This window comes from Coenobita brevimanus, chromosome 14, assembly GCF_032717465.1.
Source record: "Coenobita brevimanus isolate Jiangsu-jjx chromosome 14, ASM3271746v2, whole genome shotgun sequence".
In the NCBI taxonomy this organism is placed as follows: domain Eukaryota; kingdom Metazoa; phylum Arthropoda; class Malacostraca; order Decapoda; family Coenobitidae; genus Coenobita; species Coenobita brevimanus.
The window spans coordinates 12,643,708-12,665,000 of NC_136967.1; the positions used below are offsets into that span (position 1 = coordinate 12,643,708).

The 21,293-nt window shown below is 42.0% G+C and overlaps 1 protein-coding gene across 2 annotated transcripts in view; it reads left to right on the forward strand.

Moving 5' to 3' along the window:
• The window catches only part of LOC145419099 (sodium-coupled monocarboxylate transporter 1-like), a 63,216-nt gene that overhangs the window by 19,609 nt on the left and 22,314 nt on the right, over positions 1-21,293 (forward strand). Inside the window, exons 2-4 of one of the 2 annotated variants that reach the window (XM_080287343.1) lie at positions 10,572-10,705; positions 14,497-14,685; positions 20,267-20,421. In XM_080287343.1, coding sequence (XP_080143469.1) covers positions 14,536-14,685; positions 20,267-20,421 — 305 coding nt within the window. In that variant the 5' untranslated portion in view covers positions 10,572-10,705; positions 14,497-14,535. The remainder of the gene's footprint in view (positions 1-10,571; positions 10,706-14,496; positions 14,686-20,266; positions 20,422-21,293) is intronic. The other variant, XM_080287350.1, reaches the window with a different exon arrangement.

Sequence of the window (21,293 nt, forward strand, 5' to 3'; positions counted from 1 at the left end):
CTCTGTCCTATCACCAACTCTCTTCCTTTTATTCATCAATGATCTTCTAAGCTGTACATCTAACCCTATCCACTCATACGCTGATGACTCCACCCTTCACCTTTCCATTCGGTTCCCGCAACGCCCATCTCAACAGTTACTTCAAGAAACAAGGGATGAGGCTATGGCACACCTAATGTCTGACTTGGCTCATATCTCTGACTGGGGTAAAAATAATATGGTTGTCTTTAATGCTTCTAAGACTCAGTTCTTACACCTATCAACCCGACAAAATCTTCCACAGGTATACCCACTAATGTTTAATAATATTCAGATTAATCCTGCATCATCCTTGAACATGCTTGGGGTTTCATTTACTCGGGACTTATCTTGGAAAGATCATATTACATCTCTTGTAAAATCTGCTTCCAAGAGATTGGGTGTGCTAAGCCGACTCCGCTCTTTCTTTACCCCTGCACAATTGTTGACTCTATACAGGGGTTTTATCCGCCCCTGTGTGGAGTACAACTCTCATGTGTGGGGAGGCTCCCCACATACAGCTCTTCTCAATAGGGTGGAGTCAAAGGCTTTTCGTCTCATTAACTCTCCTCCTCTTACTGACTCCCTTCAACCTCTGTCTCTTCGCCGCACTGTTGCATCTTTATCTCTTTTCTATCGCTACTTTAATGGTCACTGCTCCTCTGAACTGTCTGCTTGCATTCCTCCACCTCTACGACGGGCGCGTAGCACCCGTCTGGCAGCAAACTCTCATCCCTTTTCTGTCCAACTCTCTAATGCAAGAGTTAACCGTTACTCCCAGTCTTTCATTCATGCAACAGGTCAGCTCTGGAACTGTCTCCCTCTGTCTGTATTTCCTCCTGCCTATGATCTCCAGTCTTTCAAACGCAGTGTGTCCAGGCATCTCAAAATGATCGGATCTTGAATTTGGCTCTCTATTGTATTTTGTTTTTCTCTTGGAGGGAACTGTTACTGCGGGCTCATGGCCTTTGGTTCCTTCTTCCTCGCATAAAAAAAAAAAAAAAAAAAAAAACAAAGCCACTGGGTAGAGACAGTGGCTGTATCGTCCCAGCTTCGGTAGGGATAGGCCGGTCCTGCAGTGGACCTCAACGGCTGATGATATATATATATATATATATATATATATATATATATATATATATATATATATATATATATATATATATATATATATATATATATATATATATATATATACTGCTCAAATTTGGTTTTGGATTTTTTTTTTTTTTCTGGGGAGGGGGCTATTTTCTGGTTGAGTTCCTCTTAAGTTATGGAGCACGACACATATTCTGCTATCATTTAATGATGACAGCATATGTGTCGTGTTTCATAGCCTTACAAACTTTGTAAGGCCACATTTACTATCGGTAGTGTGTGATTGTTCAGGCTGACTAGTGTCAGGTACCATGTGGGTCTGTGGCTAACAAAACTGTTTCTGGTAGGAAGAACGGGGGAGGCGGTGTATGAATCGGTAGAGAGGCGGCCTGCAGTCCTAATGGATCCAGGATCGAATCCCGGCTGGGGCAGGGAACAGTTTAAGGATTTGAATTTCCTAAAAACAGACCTTCATGATCTACCAGATGACCCTCCGACATGTCGTAAAAGTACCCCCGCTAATACCAATACACCAGTCCTGTATAAGACAGCCCTAGCTTGTATTCAGTATGGACGGTGGGTGTTAGCGCTGAAGTTGTGACATGTGGTGTAGGACTACTGGGCCTTGGGATAGGTCACTGCCCCCAAGAAATAGGCCCTGAGCTTTTGCCCAGAATCCGACACGTAAAAAAAAAAAAAAAAAAAAAAAAAAAAACGACTGGACTGACTTTGTGCAGGTGATGACGTCTGCGTCAGAGGGTTCTCCGGTGGGGGCAGGGTTCACGGCGGTGGACTATGCCATCTTCATCACCATGTTGGCGGCGTACCTCGGAATTGGGGTGTACAGCGCGGCCAGGAGTCGAGGCCAGGAGTCTGCCCAGAACTACCTGCTGGGGAACCGTGCCATGCCACCCATACCTGTGGTTTTCTCAACCGTCGGTGGCTTCATTTCCTCAACTTCATTACTAGGTAAGTGTTGTTACGGAACAGAGAGAGATAATGAACACTTCAAGTGAGAATACTAAAATCACTACTGTCCCGCAAAGTTCCAAGTTCAAAACAAAAGACTTAGGTAAAATTACAAGTTAAAGTTTAATGCTCAAACTAATAACTAAACATTCAGGACTCATAAGGATAATGTAATGGCAAAACAGGTTACATATATGGTTAACTGCAATAGCCTCTCTTAACACGAATTTAGCAAGAGCAAATTTGTCTAAGTCAGCCCTGATAAATGAGAGAACCGAATAATGCTCAGTTAAAGCAAGATATATTATTATTACAGATACAAAACATTACTTGCCTTTGCTTACTCACCTCTAGAGTGTACCCCCAACTGATCGCTCTGGGGTGTGAGTTACACACGGGCGCGTCCTCCCGAGAGTGGTTTGAGAGGGTAATCTCAGACTAGGTGTTTTTTCCCCGGGCAAATTCTCCCTTGGTTGTTTTTCTCTTTCTTCCCACTTCCCCCTCACGGGGGAAGTGGTAACTATGGCGGACGCCACAACTGCCTCCCCCCCCTCCAGGGGGGGAGTTAGTCCTGACGACATCCATACCGTGACTGACCGGCCCCAGACTGACGGACGCCAGACTCGTTCCCCGCTTGACATACCTGTCAATAACGCGACCTTTGTAACTCTTCATGCTCTAGGTTCTACTCCCCTGTCCAGACTCAATCCCTTCATTGTCAAGAAGGTGATTGACCACTGTGCGGGAGAGGTGGAACAAGTTAAAAAACTTGGAAATGGAGACCTCCTGGTTAAGACGTTCAACTCCTCTCAAGTTAAAGACTTGCTAAAGCTGCGTACGTTTCACTGTCATGATATCGAGGCCAAGATCCCAACATCCATGAATTCCTGCAAGGGTGTTATCACTTGCAGGGATCTCATGGTGATGAGTGAGGAAGAAATCATACAGGAACTTGCTCATCAGGATGTAATTGATGCCAAATTCATCACTCGTTATCAGGAAGGTGTATGGACGAAGACAGCCACAGTTATCCTCACTTTTGGCAAAGTTTTGCTACCTACAAATGTCAAAGTAGGATATGAAATTGTCAATGTAAGACCGTACATCCCGAATCCCCTTCGTTGTTCAAAATGTCAGCTCTATGGACATCATGAAAAGGCTTGTCGGGCTTCCAACATCGTGTGTGGCAAGTGTGCGGCTGTAGGTCACTCTGCTGACAACTGTACATCCGAGACTGAGTGCTGCTTTCACTGTAAGGATGCTCACTCCACTTCCTCGAGGGTTTGTCCCAAGTGGAAGGAGGAGAAAGAGGTCTGCACAGTGAAAGCGACTGAGGGCATATCCTTTTACGATGCTAGGAAGAAGGTGAAGGAGTTGCATGCAACTCCCAAGCCTAATGTCTCCTATGCATCGGCGGTTGTGTCCCGTCCCGTGATGTGCACTGTGGAGACACAGACTGACCTTACCTTCGCTCCTCATGCCACATGCCCTACCTCTAAGTCTAGACCCCCTGTAGGTTCCAACTCTCTTACAGACATCCCTGTCGCCACTTCTTACTCTCAGCTGCCGCTGCTCCTTCGCAGTCGGTGCGGCAAAAATCGAAGCCCGACAAGTCTGATAAGATTAATCTGACCACCCTCACAAAACAATCTCGTCCTCACGTTCTTCCAGTTCCCACTCCAGCGAGGGAGAGGAAGGTTGGCTCTTCCTCGGGGGAGTCTGGGAACCTCGTAATTGATGATAATATGGAGGTTTCCATGAACAAGCACCGGGATAGGTCCCCCGGTAGTCGCTCGCCTTCTGGCGGGCGACAAAAAAAGACGAAGCACACTGGCCCCCAACGAAAATCTTAAACCGCCGCATTCACCCTATTACAGTGGAATTGTAGAGGTATTGGGAATAAGTTACAAAATATAGCAATCTTGCTTTCTATACACAGGCCAGACGTTGTTTGTTTACAGGAGACGCGCCTGGAGGATCGTCCTGATCCTCCACAGTTCAAACACTACCACTCGTATAGAAGATATGAAGGTCACGGCACAAATCACACCCACAAACGGAAGTGATTCTAAATTCTACTCTGGAAGCTGTCGCGTGCAGAGTAAAATTTAATAACACGTATCTGTCTATTTGCTCTCTGTACTGTCCTCCACATGGCCCCATTGATAGTGATGCTTTAAATTCACTAGTGGAACATCTGCCTGGAAATAAGTTAGTGTTGGGCGATTTTAACGCCCATCACTATCAATGGGGTAGCTTGAGGATTGATGGTCGTGGGGAGCAAGTAGCCGACCTAATACTACAGTCCAACCTCTGTCTTCTGAACGATGGTAGAGCGACTCGTGTAGATGATCGTACTGGTAACTTTTCGGCCATTGACTTATCTTTGGCCTCCCATGGTATACATCAAGATCTCTCATGGGACCCCTACGACAACTCCTTGGGAAGTGATCATTTACCCATCCGTCTTTCTTATACACGCGACATCATTTCGGACCCTCCACCTCCAAAATTTAAATATAAGAAAGCAGATTGGGGATCCTTCTCAAGGATCGCCAATTTAGATATATCTGGGGAGACCATAGATGTTAAGGTCGAAAATATAACCCAATCCATATTACACGCAGCTGAGGCTGCTATTCCCAAGACTTGTACAGTTCATGCGAAGCATAGAGCACATTGGTGGACGCCGGATTGCCGACAAGCATTAAGAAAACGCAATAGGAGATACAGGATTTTTGATAGTCAGCCCACTGAGAAAAATTTTATTGCATACAAACAGGCACGGGCTGAGGCAAGGAGAATAATAAGAAGGGCCAAACATGACTCCTGGCGGTCCTTTGTGTCCACGGTGACTCGCACAACACCATTACGTAAAGTCTGGTCCACCATAAGAATATTAAATAATAAAGGCCCATATTTCCCCATTACCACCTTGCAAGTAAATAATAACATCTATGACGAGCCCGTGGACGTTGCTAACATCCTCGCCAGGAGTTTTTCTCATGTAAGTAGCTCAGCCAATTATGACCCGCGTTTCCAACATCATAAACGCACGGCTGAGCTACAGATATTAGACTTTGCCACAGAAGACATAAACTCCCCGTACAACCAAGAGTTTACGCTAGATGAACTGCTCCTTGCTCTTAAATCCTGTAAAGACACCAGCCATGGACCAGACACCATCACGAACGGTATGATCCAGCATCTTAATCAGGACAACCTGATTAAGATGTTAGCATTGTACAATGAGATTTGGGCGTCTCGAACGTTCCCAAACTCATGGCACTTTGCGCACGTCATACCGATACCCAAAGAGGCTGGTCGTCTTATGAATCCCACTTCATTTCGTCCTATTGTGTTGACTTCTTGTCTATGTAAGGTCATGGAACGAATGGTTAGCAATAGGCTTCTTTTTGTTTTAGAGTCGAAGAATTTGTTAAATGATCAACAATGTGGCTTCCGTAAATACAGAAGTTCACTAGATCATTTAATGAATTTGGAGCATTGTATTGCAGAGGCATTTGCCAATAAAGAATTCATGATAGGGGTGTTCTTGGACATCCATAAAGCCTATGACATGACCTGGCGACACGGTATATTAATGAAGCTCTATGCTTATGGTTTAAGAGGAAATTTGCCTGTTTTTATTTCAAATTTCTTAAGGGACAGAACTTTCTCTGTCAAATTGCCCCGTAACGTAACATTGGATATATTTATCCAGGAAAACGGGGTGCCGCAGGGAAGTGTGCTTAGTCCTACTTTATTTAGTATTATGATCAATGATATTCTGTCATCAGCTCCCATCCCGAGGAATCTTAAATACTCACTCTACGCTGACGATTGTGCAATATGGCACTCTTCCCGTAATGCACAATTTTCGGCTGGGCTGATTCAAGCAGCCCTTGACTCCGTCCACCAATGGGCCTTGCAGTGGGGATTTAAGTTTTCCGTACGTATATGTGCCGCTATAGTTTTCACTAATCGTAACGTACCTAATTTGTGCTTAACTTTGGATAATCAGGCGATACCTTTTCAAAATTCTGTAAAATTTTTAGGAATACATTTTGATCTTAGAATGAATTTTAAACTTCACGTTAATACTTTGCTTGCTCGTTGTGATAAACCGTTAAATGTCCTCAAGTACCTAGCGGGTACTACCTGGGGTGCCGACAGAAAATCTTTATTAATGGTGTATAAGTCCCTTATTCGATCAAGCTAGACTATGGCGCACAGGTGTATGGCTCGGCATCTGATGCCACACTGAAAGGATTGGATGTGTTACAGAATAAATGCTTGCGAATGTGTCTTGGAGCTGTACGGTGTACCCGTGTGGCTCGTATGGAAGTGGAGGCGAATGTGCCTCCCCTCCGTATTCGCCGTGACCACCTGGCCTTGTCCTACGGCATAAGGACATTAAGAAAAAGTAATATCGGCAATGTGGCCTGTACCCCCATGCGTCAATACCACCACCTTCTGCGAGGGGTGCGTCGGCCACTTGCCGCTCGCCTTCACTTACTGACTCAGGAGCTTGATGTGGACCCCAGTGACTGTGACAAGTTGGTGCTTAAAAATATAGCGCCATGGGAGCCACCCGGCTTTACAGTCGAAGTTACATGGCTCCCAGCACCAAAGGCCAAGGCGCCGGAGGTGGAGGTCCACCACTTGTTTCGTAACATCATTGTTCGTCACTTGGGGTCCCATCAATTGTACACCGACGGCTCCAAGTCGAGTGAATGTGTGGGTGCAAGTGTGTGGTCGACTGAATGTGCCCTCAGGTATCGGTTGCCGACTCATACATCTGTGTTTACCTCAGAACTTTTTGCTATTGACAAAGCCATAGACTATGCTCTCAATTCTAGACATGACTCATTTGTCATATTTTCAGATTCAAAATCAGCCCTTCAGGCAATTGCATCCTGCACTACGGACTCTCATGAGATCCAGGGCCGCATCGTTAATAAGTTGCATTCATGCAACAAGTCATTCACGCTGATCTGGGTGCCTGGTCATTGTCGTATCTACGGCAATGAGCAGGCTGACTTACTTGCAAAGTCGGCTGTAGAGCTCGAGGAGACTTGGGACGTTCCTCGTGATCTACGGTCGAGTCTATCTCTCGGAAAGAAATCAATAAATCTTCTGTGGCAAGGTCAGTGGACCAGACTAAATATTCCAACTTGTAAGCCGTACCTGGGCGACTGGGACACTGCCAACCGTCCCAGTCGCCTAGAAGAAAAAGTGTTGGCACGGTTACGGCTTAATGCCACCATTGTAACCCACATAAAACCATATATAGAAAGACGCTTCCCACCGCACTGTGACATCTGTAATGCGGTGTTATCTATCAGTCATATCATCCTGTGCTGTCGGCGATTTATTCGTGAACGTGCTTCACTTATAAATTACTGCGGCGCAGTAGACGTCCCCTTCACCCTTTCCACCATCCTGGGTGATGGGGACATTGTTATGACTGATAAATTGATGGCTTTCTTGAGAGAGACCGGACTGATCAGAGTGATGTGACTTTTTTACTGCGTGGTTATGCTTTTTATGAAGAGTAAATATGTATATATTGTAATATTAATTAGGGTTGACAGTTGACATATTTTAAGTAGTTCCTCCTCCCACCGATCTATTTCTAATATAGATGTCCCCTACATTAAGCCAAGTTCCTCGCCTGACAGTCACCAGCTGATGAGTGCAAGTGTCCAATATAGGAAGGTATTGGGCACTTGCAGTCGATGGTGGTCTGCTGGGCGAGGTTCTTCACTTTTTGTACAAATTATGTAAATACATTATATTATCTTGCTTAAGTTATTCTAATTAGGGACGACAGCTGACGTATATGGAAATGTTCCTGACTCGTCTGGTTCCCTTTCATATATTGATGTCCCCTATATTAGGTTGTGCCTCGACTGACAGTGACCAGGTGATGAGTGCAGCTGTGTCATGTAGAAAGGCATTACATATCTGTAGTCGATGGTGTTCTGTTAGTCGAGGTATTTTTACCATTAGTGTAGGTCTAGCTATTTGTCTCTGTAGGATTTAGTATAGGTTAGCGATTTGTCTGTTAGGTGATTAGTTTTAGGGTCTTTAGATTAGTTTTCCTTTATAATTTAAGGTATAAAAAATAAAAAACCAAGAAAAAATTAAAAAAATAAAAATTCCAAAAAAAATAAAAAAATAAATAAGATTAAAATTATTATATATATATGTACGTTTGCATGAAAGTGTGTCTGTATGTATGCATGGAAGTGTGTGTGTGTGTGTGTGTGTGTGTGTGTGTGTGTGTATGTATGTATATATATATGTTTGTATATATATGTATATATGTTTAAATGTATATATATGTATATATGTTTAAATGTATATATATATATATATATATATATATATATATATATATATATATATATATATATATATATATATACACGGCCTTAATAACCAGGGGCTTAGGCCCCAATGGTTGATAGGCCGGGAAAAAAAAAAAAAAAAACATTACTAATATTGGCTGACAGTAAAAACTTTATCAGGCTTACGAATTAACGCCTTATGTTATACAGTACAAGAAAAAATGGTAATAACACTTATACTCAAATTATACAGCAGCTAGATAGTTGGAGATTTTCCTGAGCACTCACAAAAATAATAATACGCTATACGGGGGAGGACAGAGATGTGAACAAAATGAGGAGTAGATCTAAGTGGCAACTAATACATTATATAGGGGGCCGGCAGAGCCTGATTCAACTTCCAAGAAGGACGCGCAAACGAAGGTACAGAGGATGAAGAGTTGACACTCCTGCTTTGAACAACAGAAAGAACGACTTACTCTACTATAAGGGGGAGAAGGGGGGAGTGAGGTAGAACACGCAAGCCTGGTCACTATGGAAGCCACCTGGCGAATCGTGACCAAACATGCAGCATACTGTACATTAGAATTATACAAAGGATGATGAAATCATAGGCTATGTAGCAGTGTGTACTCTGATGCAGTCCCTTGCGCGATGGACCAGTTATGAATGAGTCGCTAAGACATTCATCACTAAAGTTCTGATCACACCATACGAGTTAAACATCTTTTCACTGTATTATGTGTGGCCAGTTATTCTTTTGTGTCGGCACGTTAAAGTGCGTACGAATGTGAAAAGAGTAGCCTACTGTGGGAGACTACCAGTCTATAAACGCGGTATAAGTTTTGGCTTGCATCTTGGCCTCCGTTGCATCAGGAAGGTATTACGAGCAAGCATAGTGCAAAATATTTTATTTTCTACTCCACCTCCCCTACCTTGTCTAATTAACGTATCATTGTAACAGTTTGTGAGGCCTCCCAGCCAATGAAGGGAACTGGGTGAGAATAAAAATCAGGTATTATCGTGTTCACTCCTCTTCCATATGAGATGGGCCCACCGTAACATCAAAGCATCACCCTCAGTAATACCATAACACTTGATATGAAAAGCTATATTTTTCGTGTATCGGCAAAGGTCACGAGTATGTGTCCGAGTGGTAGCGTTCAAAATATTATGGGATTCAGCCCTTTGTTGGTATGTTGTAGATGGCTGGATGGACCTTGTGCACTGGCTTTTGACTTAAGGCCAGAGCAGATCTATACACAGAGAAAGCCTATCAAATATAAATCATTTCTAGAAGAAACTACTGGTAATTTTGTCATTGCTTTATAACAATCGCCCTTGGAGTCCGCAAAATGATGTTAAGCAAGATTCTGAAATAGATGTCAATCCCGTTAATCCAGAGACGTATTTTTTATTAGATTCTTCGTTACTCCAGACAGTTTCATTAATCTTAGGGAAGCACTCTTCTTGTGGAAGGATTAATGAACGCTATATCTAAACCATACAGTTCGTAATGCCTGTTCAAACCTGATGAGACCCGTCTGGTTGTAAACATAATCAAACTTACAATGGATTATTTAGCAGCTATCTGTGAAGGTATATTATATATTAATATTATTAACCAGTTTTTACGATAAGGTCTCTATATCATACATCGTTTTAACTTTCGTATTTTTCACTCACGAAGATTCACCCTAAATTCGTTGTGAAGTATCTGGTATCTGTATAAATACCAGTAAAGTATAAAGAACAATATAAAAGAACACAAACGTATACACAAGCAATCTTTTACAGAGCTTAGTCTTAGGAGACAATAGGTATGGCACATGGGCAATATAGCTAGTTACATTTCACCTAACATAGATCTCTAGCCCATAATTAGTTCGGCTGATGTCCAGGTGTACACGTGATCAGATTGCAGGATAATGCTGACTAGTTACCAAGGAGACTCATCCCTTCCTCATAACTCTCATCGAGTTTCATGCAACTACAACCTTGTATTCAAGTTCTGGCAGTGGCCCAATTCCCTAAATATGAAAACACCACAGATTAGCATCCAAGTTAAATGAGTGGCCCAGTTCCCTTAGATGAAAACAAACCCGACTACAATTGACTCTCCCTTCACAGGCAACCCAACGGAAGTGTACTTTCACGGGACGCAAGTGGTCGTCAATCAGGTGGGCATATTTCTCGGCTTCATTGTAATACACCAACTCATCCTCCCGACTTTCTACAGACTTAGGCTCGTCTCAGTCAATCAGGTAAGATTCCCTTCACATTAACTTGGCCTAAAATTCCCTGGCAGGATTGTTTCCACTTTAATTTCGTCTAAAATTGTAGGTTTCTTTATACTTTCATTTGGCCTAAAATTGTCAGGTAAAAATATTTTCACATTGACTTGGCTAAAAACAGTTAAGTAAGATCTTTTTCACTTCGACTTGGTCTAATATTGCTAGGTAAGATCCTTTTAATTCTGACTTGGCCGAATATTGCCGTCTCTCCGCCTTCAAATCTGAGCTGCAACAAGGGATTAATATTAGCAAATGATCTAGTCTCGAAGTTCCATGAAAAGGAAGTGGATAAGTGGTACTGGCTGATTCTGTTATTTAGCTACATGAAATGAGCTGCAAAAGAATAACAATCTGGGTTAAGTTAAGGTGAACGAGCTATCCTCCTGATGTGTGTGTGTGTGTGTGTGTGTGTGTGTGTGTGTGTGTGTGAGAGAGAGAGAGAGAGAGAGAGAGAGAGAGAGAGAGAGAGAGAGAGAGAGAGAGAGAGAGAGAGATGTAAATGTACTGTACGTGTGTTTGTGTGTGTGTGTGTGTGTGTGTGTGTGTGTGTGTGTGCCAGTGAAGAAAGTGCACTGACTTTACATTGAATCCTGCTATGCGTACGTGTCAAAGGAGCCTTAGGTGAATCTTTGTTGTAACCTGTTGTAAATATTATCAGAAGCGTTTGAATTCAGATTTTCTCTACTGCGTGGTGTTCCTTCTGATTTTTTCCTGCAGGCTTCGACTGGAGAGTTTGGAGGGCGGGGGAAAGCATTCTTCTTTGCTATTCTTAACATTTTCTAGCAGTTCAGTTACTTTTCAAGAAGCAGCCTAGCATGGGCCAACAGGCCAACTGCATTTGCCCTCTCTTCTTATGTTCTTATGTTTAGGAATAATAAATTTAACTGCCTTATCATCTCCGGAGGTGCTGGACAAGGACGGCTTCATGCGGTGCCGCCGATATAACGGAGCGGTGGTGATGCTCACTTATAAAAACGTTCCTCAACTTCCTCCTGATCTCTGCAGAAGGTGGACAGTGGCCAGCAGGAGAGGGCAACTTTTGCTTGTCGGCCACTGAGTTCAGATTCAGATGAGCCTGTGGTTGCATCTACCACTGCTACTTGTAACAATATCTTTAAACTTCACTTACGCGATTTTAAAGTGTATTCTTGTTGCCCTTGTACAGATTTGCTCAACTTAAGAAGGATCTCTAGTAATAGGGGGATTCATGGAGGCTGTACACATGCTTCAAAAAGTTTTAGCGTAAACCTCGAACGAAACTGACACCACAGACTGTGGCAGGTGCAAATACCCAATTATTTTGCCACACGACGATGAGTCTGCTTTCTTGAGGATGCATTTTATTGGATGCTTGTGAGACTTCCTTGTACGTATCGTTATGATTTATACATTCCGATGATAATATGTTTATCTTTGTGAGACACCACGAGAGATACATTTTGGAGCTCTGTTCGTATTCTTTTTTTTTTTTTTTTTTTTTAATCAAAGGGAACTGGGCCACTGGGCTGCATATTAAGTCATGGTTGCATGAATTTCAATAAGCCTCATTTATGAGGCAGAAGTCTCCTTGGTTACTAGCCAAATCCGCGATCCAACCTAATTATATTTGGCCATTAACTGAGCTGAAAAGAGTTAGGGATCTTTGTCTGATGAAAACAAATCGACTGTGTACAGTGCCTAACCCCTACAGTTTTTAAAATCTCGCTTTAGCTGAGTAAAATTGTTAGTAACAGGAGTAAAGTGGATAAATATGTGTAAATAATCAAACCGAAGGGGTTTACATTCACAGGATCCTATAATTCATTCAGCTGAAAATAACTGTTTGGCTTTAGCTGGAACAGAAAATTAGAGCCGTCCAGGGCATGACATGGTTAATGGTAACAAATAACACTTAAGCCAGTATGTCTCACGCTCTGCTGCATATCATCATCTGGCATTAGATGGAATAGAATATCAGAGTTGCAAAGAGGACGAGAAGGTTACTGATGATGGCACGATGCTGCACCTCTAATATGGCCCTGATTATCGTCCTTTTGTAGCTTCTACCAAGCAACTTACCGGTAGAAAAAGACGATACTACCGTTGTATTCCCTTTCCATAACACTTCTTCGTAACCAGCTCAAACTCTATTGTTATTCTCTTGTTACAGCTCAGTAGTCGAGATGGAAAGACTGTAGTTTTAGGTCAAGTTAGTGTAAAGAGACTATAGCACTCTCAGGCTCCTAGAATTCACACTATATGAAGAGTATCGTCTGCTATTACCTAAATATAAGTACTAGAAATGTCCTGACCATTATATTTTCAGTTCCCGTGGAGAACTTGATATTTTTAACTTACTACCTCATTCACACACCAAAAGAGAATATAAGTTTATAAATATGTTATCGGTATTAGAAAAAAAAAATGAGTTACCCCAGTTGGATTTATGCATCAGCCACAGATGGATTTCAGTACTGCACTGTGAATACTTTGGATATCTGTGACGTTGCAAAGCTGTCACCTAACACTGGAAATGAAGGACTGGAAATGCAATTAAATTAAAAAACATAAACTAAAAATAAGTAAATAATAAATAAATGAAACAAAAGCATTCGGGTACAGAATGCCAATCGTCTGGTTAGCTGTTTTACCAACTGCATGATATTAAACGATTCTGCAAACTGCTCGCATTCTAGACCAGTATCGTCAATCCTGGCAGAATGCAGTAACCATTCTGCACTGTGGTCGTTAAAATCACCCAAAAGAGTAATTTCAGTGGAAAGGGTGAGGTTAAGGTTGGTCAGCTGTGTGGATATGGAGGCAAATACGCTGGGTTCTGAAGAAGCACTGGGGGAGCCATAAACTAGCAGATGTAATTGGTAATACCAGTATGTAAATAATTAAGTTTGTGTAATAATCAATGTTAGCTGAAGTGAAGTTCAAAATAGTGTCAACTGCATATTCAGAGTTGATACAGCAACAGGTGCCACCCTTGTTTCGGAAGGTTGTGAGGAGATGGTAACCAGGAAAACTACAAGAGGATCTATCAGTATAGGGAAAGATTTGGGTTTCTGTGAGGAATAGGACTAGAGGGGATACAGTCTGGAGGAAGAAGTGAACAGGTATTAGTAATATATAATTCCGAACTCCCACTTCTCCTCTGACAAGGATAAGTGTTTGCAATAACCACTGTCGGCACAGTCGCTTGGTTGCGACAAGGAGGGCCTTATGTCTCTAGCCCTACCCTGTCGGTGGTGGCAATCCGAGATACCACAGAATTAGGTGATAACACTGCAGTAGGCATTGCTATGAGAGAATGGAAATAGAAGATGTGATGTCTAATGTGCATGTCGTTTTTGTATAGACAATTGGAGGTAAAGGTATTATGAGAGTATGCTGGTCTACTCTGTGTTAATGAAAACACTGGAAATGTTCAGCAAAGGGCAATGATTATGACGTGATGACCTATAATGTGATGAAGAGGTTAATGAAATAATGTATGAATGAGTGTCTCGTACATATAACTGAGTATGCTGTTGATAGTTCTCTGGCTTTCCTAATTCCTTGTCCCTTATTTTTTTTTCTCGATCTTTTCTCACTCCATGTTTGGTGAGAAAAAGTTCAGGATGATGTTGTTGATGATGACTGTCGTGGTGATGGTGATGATAATGATGATGATAATCGTTATAATCGTGATGATGACAATACTGATAGTGATATTGATGATAATAATGACGATGATGATAATGACAATGATGCTGTTACTGTTACCCCCTGCACAGTACCTAGTGTTGCGGTACAAGTCCTCCACGACACACAAAATGGCCACGCTGTGTCAGGCCGGCTACCACCTATTTTACATGGGCGTCATCCTGTATGGTCCTGCACTCTCCCTCACCACCGCCACCGGCCTCGCTCCAGAAGCCTCCGTGGTCCTAATGGGTCTCGTGTGTACCTTCTACATGACGGTGGTAAGCAATTATCAGAATAATAATAATGAAGAAGGCGTAGAGAAACACGATTCTGAGACAAAGATGCAGTAGCATTACAAGGGTGTGTGACTAGAACAACTAGAAAAGCCTGGGAGGCCCTGCACGTAACTACAAACAAAAATAACAACAAAAGCACAGTCGATGTGACATAGGAGTCCGAGTTGCCAGGTTAGGGAAAGGAAGAAAACGAACCAATCAAGTCCGACAGATTAGTCATTTCAGGTCCCTAGGGATTCACTGGATCCAGCAGGTACAGTCAGCATCAAAAGTCATGTCGTCATCTCCAACTTTTCTCTTTATTTATTTCGAAAATAAGTTTGGATGATGAGAAGCAGGCGACACTGATAACTTTTATGGCCACAGGTCATTGTCGTCAGTGTCGTATGCTGCGGTTTCAGTTCATGGAGAAAGCGGACAGATGACACGACTTTTTATGTCAACTGTACCAATGTAAGGTCAGGTTAGCCAGAAAGAATTCATTCCTCTTAAGATGCATATTGGTGAAACCGGTCAGGAATAAAACTTTTCAGACTCGTGTTTCCCGACACCACCTTCATGTAACTGTCCTAATGTCTCAACAACAGAAGCAACAACGACGATAACAACAGAAATATTAATGATAATAAGAAGAAGAAGCAGAAGAAGAAGAAGAAGACCAAGAACACCTGAAAATTGTCCAGGACAATTTTGATAAAAACTTCCCTCAGCTACTACCTGCTAGAAGCCGAACTATAAAGGGACCTTGAGGTCAAGGTCACTGATCTTGTGCTTGTCACCATAGGTCATCACAGTCTATACGTCCACCAAGTTTGGTGACTCTAACTTTAAGAAACGATCTGAAGAAGAGAATTACTCAGATAGGATGTTTCTTCTTAGTCTTTTACCATCGATGAAATCCTTAGAACCACAGTGAGTGCATTTATTTCACATAAAAGTTCAACGGAGGCTTCATGACGCTCAGTTTTCTGAAGACTTTAGCCAGTAATCAATAATCAGTTCCATTCACATTAAAAGTTGTAATGTGTTCAGTTTACTTTAAAGCTTTTGCACTTAAAACACAATATTATAATTCTGAAGAAAAGGAAATTCTTCATGAGAATGGAATTTACATTACCTTCTACTGTATATTTATCTGTTAATGATTATACATATTATTTTGTATACGTTAGCAGCAAGAGGCTTTTGTAGTCTGTCTTCAATAAATTCTGAAGCCACTTGTATCATACAAATACTTTTTCAGAGCTCGTATAGACAATCAGTGGGCACATGTGATGCTAAAGCATAGTAAAGGGGATTGATCGTGTAAAAGTGATAAGCTGAAGTGCCATCCCTTCCTCAGCGACACTGTTTATATTGTATTTCGTCACAGTGCTTCCAAACTGATGAGCATAGTGCTTAGACAACATAGATGTCCACTAACTTTGTAAAGGAACTCCAATGTTACATACCTGATTGTTACTGCTAGCCGCTCCTTTGGAGAGATTGGCTTCCTGCAGTTAGTAGTTAGTTTCTGAAGCCGATGTTCAACGAAATAGCAGCTTATGGAAAGTCTCAGGCTTCATATGGAAATACTCATAACATTTTTCAGGGTCCTCTTCTAATCGTGGGATGAGATGATGATATTCACCATGTTGCTCTCTCTCCTTGTTTTTCTTGTGCACTGACTGCTTCTCTCGTTTAAGATGTAGTTCATGTTTCAGTATGCTATTTTCTAGCAACAGCATTTTTTTATTCTTTGCGTCAGGGATCATGCAGTCTGCACTCGCTGAGGGTGACGAGATGACGTTGCCATGGCAACACGCGAAAACCGCCGCGGCTCCCTCCCTCCAAATGCGGACATTCAAACGCTTCAGCCTTCCCCGCTCTCGTCTGCGCCCTCCTCCTTGCCCTTAGTGAGGACGTAAGCTAAGATTTGACATCACTGAGGAGAAACTCACAGGTCCTGAACAAGCTGATGCTCAAGGACTTCCAGAACGCGTTCCGATCGTGGGAGAAGCTCTGAGATCGATGTCTGCACGCCCAGGGAGACTGCTTTGAAGGGGACGGTGATGATTAGGACTTGACATAAGTTTTTTTTTTTTCTTTGGTCAAATTTCATGAACTCTGGGGTAGCACCTCGTAAAATGCTAACTGATTACTATAACCACATCATCCACAAAAAGGCTGTCCCATCTCACTGACAGAATGTCAGAAATTGTTTCCACTTATAGTCTTTGATGGTAGAGGAAGCTAAAGAATGCCATCACGGACTTAAGGCAAAATTCTAAAGCAGTATCCCCGAACAATCGAGGGCTTATGCTCTCATCCCCTCAGACTGGGTGGTAAAATTAGAATCGAATGGTGAAACGATGAATACAAACCAGCAACTTATGATCCAAAAGCGTCCACCAGTGCTTGGCACCACAGTGCCCTCAACTCTCCTCATCTCACCACCTGGGCATAGGTTCACACCTCTGCTGAATATCATCCAATAACTTTGTCCATGATTGCGTTATACAATACATCGCCAGTGCACTATGACATCCTAACGCCCATTTCCTCCTGAACAGTGCCCAAAATCACCAGATAACCCCACCCCCCCTAGAGTAGTACGTGAAATTGGCCCACATGTAAAAAGTAGGCTAGTAGTGAATGCGAGGGGATGAGCACGTCCCCGACCGATAGGACAGGGGGGGCGGGGGGCTCGTACCATCCTTTTCCCTACTACTAAAATGCAGGTGACAGCGAATGACCAAAGAAAGAAGAGAATGGGTTCTGTGTAAGAAAAGAGTTCATATGAGAGAAGAACGATTCCCTTAAGAAGTAAGCATCGAGATTTGCGAGGGGATGAGCACGCCCCTGACCGAAGGGAGGTGGGCTTGAACAGTTGTTTTCCCTACTGTTTGTGTGTTTGTGTCTGTATGTTTCTTATTGCCTCTAGCTGATTGTACTGTATTTACTTTAGGAGAGATTTTCGAACTGCAGGGGTTAGATATAGCTGTAATCAACACATATACCTGTAGCTGAACAAAATCAAACACAAAAAAACCTCTGCAAGTAGCCAATATAAAATATAAAATACGTCATCGTAATGAAGTGGTAAAGCAGTTAAAGAACAGCACACAGACCAGGATTCGTTTTCCCTTACCCCTGTATAATGAGCCTGACTAAAACCCAATACGAGCCGCAGATTTTCATGTAGCTGAATTAAATAATCTGATCATAGTCAGACTATGTAACAGCAATAATTGTAGCCCCAAGTTTATCTAAAATGTAACCTGATGGACTACAGGCTTAAGTTGCTCTTCTCTCACAGCTTATCCTCCTCCTTTCGGCTGGATAGGGAAGTAGTTGAGTATATTTGTAAAACCATGCAGTTGAACTCTTCAGTTATATCAATACCGCCACAAGAAGGCGTCGCTCTCCAGCACTTTTTTTTTTTTTTTAATATTATCATGAACTAGAGAAGGAGGAGTAATCTCGAGATTTTACTTCCAGCGCTTGAATCCTCTACTGTTTGACCACCAAAATACAAATGAGTCTGATCAAGGTGTGGTTATGGCAGACAAAAAATGTCTTAGGCTGCACTGATCACCTTCTGTGGCAGTGGATAAATTTTATTGATTAGACTATCCTGTATAGAACCATACAGTTAGGTCTCTTTGTGTTTTTATGTGTATTATTTCATATTTCGATCATGAAAAACTTCTCAGATGGAGAGTAATATGCAGAATGAACCCTTCCTCATCCGAGATAAATACGAATAGGAAAGGGATGTTGGTGGAACGAATTATACATGAAAGTGGAAGTGTTATATTTGCAATGTTTGTGTTAGAGTCTGCATTATATACTGTACAGGCAAAGATAACTACTTTTCTATTTCCCTGTGAAGAAAATTTCCCTGTGGCGAAACATAGTGAGAATCTTATCTTCACTAAAGCGTGCCTTAAATGGTTCGACTTTTCCACCATGTACTGAGTAAATCTTGGTATGGTATTTATTTTTGTGACTGTATACCATTAGTGAACCTACACGGTGCGAACATAATTATGCAGGCGGGTAAATTATCCGTTGTGAAGTGGACTCGAACCCCTAGACTTGGGAAACACGCATCACGACATGAGTTCGCTCACCAATGAGTCAGCTCATCACCTCCAATACGCAAGTAACGAGCTAGAGAAAATTATTACAGTTCCTCATCTGCAGCAGATACGCGTACTCAAAACAGATTCTGGTTGATATGGTATAAGAACTTCGGTGTACTCCCACTAAAAAAGAAAAAAAATGTATATTGCCACTCATTTAGCGTGATAAAATCTAACACACCGGAGGAGAGATCTGAAAATAAACTGAGTTAACGTGCCTCGTTGGTATCCCTGATCTGCTGAGCCTTAGATCCGTATTCATTGTGGCATCGGAGGCTTCGTATGAAGCACCGCCTACTAAGCATTTTTTGTTTTTTTTTGCCTATCATTTCCAACTGCCTGAGAGTTTGATAATCAATAGTTTTCAAAAAAATATAAACAAGGGTGTTGATGTGTAAAGTATATCAGATTCAGATTCATTTTAAAACTCCTACTACTGAATCGAAGTTCAGACTGTCCAACCCGAAGCAGTTTCGTAAGCAACACTTTCCTCATTTCAAATCGAGAACCAACTGAGATAAAAGCCTATCCTGAAATAAACTAATATGCCTACCGATCATCCCCTCCGAGACTGTTTTCATCGTCAAACTGGTGATACACCAGTTTCATAATCATAATCCATGCACTACTACATACACGTGTCATTAATGTGGTTAATATTACAGCATTACTATGATACATTCCGTATACACTTTACATGCGTTGTTCATGGGCTGTTGCATATACTGGACAGTCAAGACAATAAAGGTTGCCATCATCTCATTCTTAAAATGCTAATGGTGGTTGTCATTGTATCACAAGGTGTATGAAAAATCCTTAGATGGTAACCTCGGGCACGATGGTGCCAAGCAGACAAATAACATTTTCATTTCTATGTTATCTGGTGGATGATGCATTGCTGTTTTGAGACCTTCCTTCGAGCATTATGTCCATTGATATGAAATATTCTCTATAGATGACTTGAAGTTACAGTAGTTATACTGTCTGAAGAGAGAGAGAGAGAGAGAGAGAGAGAGAGAGAGAGAGAGAGAGAGAGAGAGAGAGAGAGAGAGAGAGAGAGAGAGAGAGAGAGAGAGATTGGGGGAAGGGGCGGGGAGACTAAGGGAGGGAAAATCAGGTGTACCAACTCTTACTACGTATTCACTGCTTCTGTGTCCGTGATAACTGCGAAGTGTATCGAAGCAATGGGTACCAATAATTATTTTAGTGGGTGCACAAGCATGGACAATAGTTCACCAAAGAATCCACTGTCCTCTGCTGGCTAAATTCCTAAGCTGAGTGAGGCTCGATGTATATCTATATCAATGGATTATTCTGATAGGGCGCATCAGAGTTATAAGTAACGAACATGCCATAAACATAAAGTAGAGGCAGTGGAATAGTAGGTATAATACACTGATGCAGTGCAGAGCCCGATCATCTACTTACTGTTCCAGGGTGGAGTGAAGGCCGTGGTATACACTGACGTGCTGCAGACGCTCCTCATGTTTGGTGGTGTACTGGTGGTGGTCGTCATCTGCTGCGTCAACATGGGTGGTGTTGGCAATATCTGGACCATAGCTGACCAGGGTGCCAGGATACAGTTTTTTAAGTAAGTCTTTGATCTAGTGATATAGAGCACCCAGATATCAGTGACAGCTTTAAGTCGTATCAATCACCCAATGGTGACTGGACATTTTGTGTTAATAAATGCTGCCAGGTCAGTTTCTATTTCTTAAAACTTCTAAACAGTAGGGTACTAGCCTAGCATTGGGCCCCTACTCTTCAGAGCGAATAGTATTGGTTTGGCTGTTGTCGGTTTTACAGTTTGAAGGCCACCTTGTGCTTCAGTATGATATTTTTAGTATATCTCATGGCTAGTAATAATAGTCAGTGATGTGACATAATCTGTCAATACCGTTGTTATGCTTAGTCATTACAAGAAGCTCTTACTGCTTGTGGCACGATCTTGACATTGCCACAGATATCTAAAGACCATATATTTAAAGGTAGTTTCACTCTTGGCATACCTGTATTGGGTGGATTTTTTTTTCCCCGCTATTTACTGAAATAAATGTACTGTAGGATGTTTGGGGAGCTGGTTGATGCACCTCTGTTTATAGGTCTTACCCACTCAGTGCTGTGGGAACAAAACGCACACACTGCGTATGTGTAGATATTTCTGCAATAACTGGCATTCAAGTGGTTCTCGAGAGAGAAGAATTTATTGTATAGGATATAGATAGATAAATAGAAAGGTAGATAGATAGATAGATATGGATAGATAGACATAGATAGAGATGAAACAAGAAAGGTTAGGTCCCACAAACGTGCACGTCAAATGCCTCTGCTATATATACTTAACTCAAAGTAAACAAATAACTGGAGATCTGTGAGTCAAGCAGAAATATGATGATATGCCTGAAGATAGCAGGGGTTGCTGTGTTTAAGTGTCTGTACGTGTGTGTGCTTGTGCCTGTGTGT